Source organism: Littorina saxatilis, linkage group LG10 (assembly GCF_037325665.1).
Source record: "Littorina saxatilis isolate snail1 linkage group LG10, US_GU_Lsax_2.0, whole genome shotgun sequence".
In the NCBI taxonomy this organism is placed as follows: Eukaryota; Metazoa; Mollusca; class Gastropoda; order Littorinimorpha; family Littorinidae; genus Littorina; species Littorina saxatilis.
Genome location: NC_090254.1, coordinates 22872835 through 22874911, shown reverse-complemented (window position 1 = coordinate 22874911; position 2077 = coordinate 22872835). Strand labels below are relative to the sequence as shown.

The window sequence follows — 2077 nt, the reverse complement described above, 5'->3', positions numbered from 1 at the left end:
TAAGTGTCCCTTCACAGACAGCCTATTGGGAGCATCAGACCATCCTCAAGGGGGACCGAGATTTTCATAGCAAAGTCCCTCTGTGGGGGACGTATCGCAAGGTAATCTAGTCCTGAGGAGTACCATGGTATTTGTACCAGACACGTGTTTCGACACTATTGTGTCTCATCAGTGGTCAGGTGGTACTGATGGCGAAAGGTGTCAACCCATGGTATCCAACTAAGAAGCATTTTCTCATTGAAAGTGACTTGGATTAAAAAGGTTTTTCATAACAAACCTAAGTGGAGGAAAATCCTGTTAACTAATTGTCCGAATATAGATTGTTTTGAAAACTATGGTCCACAATATGTTAACAAACACAACAAAAAGTTAAATCCATTTTGGACTGACGTATTTCAAGCATATGGTCAGTTTTATGATAACGTGAAATTAGAAAAATATAGCGAACTATTGGCAGAGCCGATTTTTAATAACAACAAATTCAAAATTGGAAATAATCCTTTTTGTTATAATCAATGGACCAAACATAACATCCTTCTTGTTAAAGATCTGACAAATGAAGAAGGAACTTTTTACACAGTTGAAGAATTTAAACAAAAATATGATATACAAACAGTTAACTTTCTTGAATATTACAGCTGCATTTCAGCTATCAAGAAATACGTAAAAGATTCAAACATAGACATTGACAATTCACTTCCGAATACCTCCAGTAAAGCTTACAGTATGACACTAGGAAGTCCTAAAGGATCTAGACTGTTTTATGATGTTTTTGTTCAAAAAATTGATACACCTAATCCATGCAAAAAATGGGAACAAATGCTAGAGAATGAAATAGATTGGGATAAGATATTTTTCAAAACACATAAAATTAAAGAAATCCGTTTAAAATGGTTCCAGATGAAAATCACATACAGGACACTTGTAACGAATTCTATTCTAAAAGAAATGAGAATAGTAGAAAACAACAATTGCACTTTTTGCAATATGGAAAAAGATACTATTTATCATTACTTATGGTCATGTGAACATGTTCAACTATTTTGGAAAGATTTTGAAAGGTGGTTAAAATCACAATGTGATCATTGTCAAAGACTGAAAATGAATAAAGTACTTGTTCTTTTTGGTTACGATAAAAAAACGAGAACTGATGATGGTTTTGATTTCTTGTTGCTACATGCCAAATATTTTCTGTACAAATGTCGTTTCAATAAATGTAAACCACGCCTTGTGGCATTTTGTAATTATAATAATTACCAATATAAACTTGACCGATATGTACATCAAATTGAAATGAGGGAACATAATTTTACTCTAAAATGGGCAATGTATAACAATTTATTTAACCAATAATATTTTCATGTTTTACATTTCACATTGTGTATAATTACTCTGCCAATGTATGTTATTGTGTCTAATCATATCATACATTCTGTACTTACTCATTTTCATTTTTGTCAACTTCGCCTGAAAAAAAAAAAAAAAAAAAAAAGAAGCAAACCACTCTCTGAATGGTAGCTTCTGTTGGCATGGGAGACTACCCTCATCTGACAACCCCAAGGGGATATCTGTGAAGGGAAACACTTTGATTTAAGGCCAAAGTGTAGAATTGATATTTTTTAAGAAAGAATTTATAAATTTAGACAAGTTTTAACCAAGAAATTAGGTTAAAACAAGGGAAATTTGAAAAAGCCTAAAGGGAGGTAACTCTGTACCAGCCTGCAGATCCAAAAATGGATACGCGAATAAGTTAGATCTAATTTTGAAAAGGTTAAACAGGAAAAGCGGTCAACTTTTCACTGCTGTTCAACACAGGACTTGGTAAAGAAGAAGTTTTCTGCAAGACTTGTTCAATTAGATATGCAACTTTCACGGTGACCACATTATAAAACATCAGAAATTGTGAAAGAAACAATTGAAAGTCAGCAGAGACTTTCTTCCGAGATTTATATATAAATATATTATATGTGTGTGTGTGTGTGTGTGTGTGTGTGTGTGTGTGTTTGTGCGTGTGTGCGTGTGTGTGCGTGTGTATGTGCGTGCGTGTGTGTGTGTGTGTGTGTGTGTGCGTGCGTGT

General features: G+C 33.8%; 1 protein-coding gene across 1 annotated transcript in view; it reads left to right on the top strand.

Annotated features, from left to right (window-relative positions):
* Positions 1–1411, top strand: part of LOC138977813 (uncharacterized) — a 16314-nt gene extending 14903 nt beyond the window's left edge. Inside the window, exon 3 of the mRNA XM_070350420.1 lies at positions 283–1411. Within this exon, the coding sequence (XP_070206521.1) occupies positions 283–1353 (1071 nt within the window). The 3' untranslated portion in view covers positions 1354–1411. The remainder of the gene's footprint in view (positions 1–282) is intronic.
* The last annotated feature ends 666 nt before the right edge of the window (positions 1412–2077 follow it).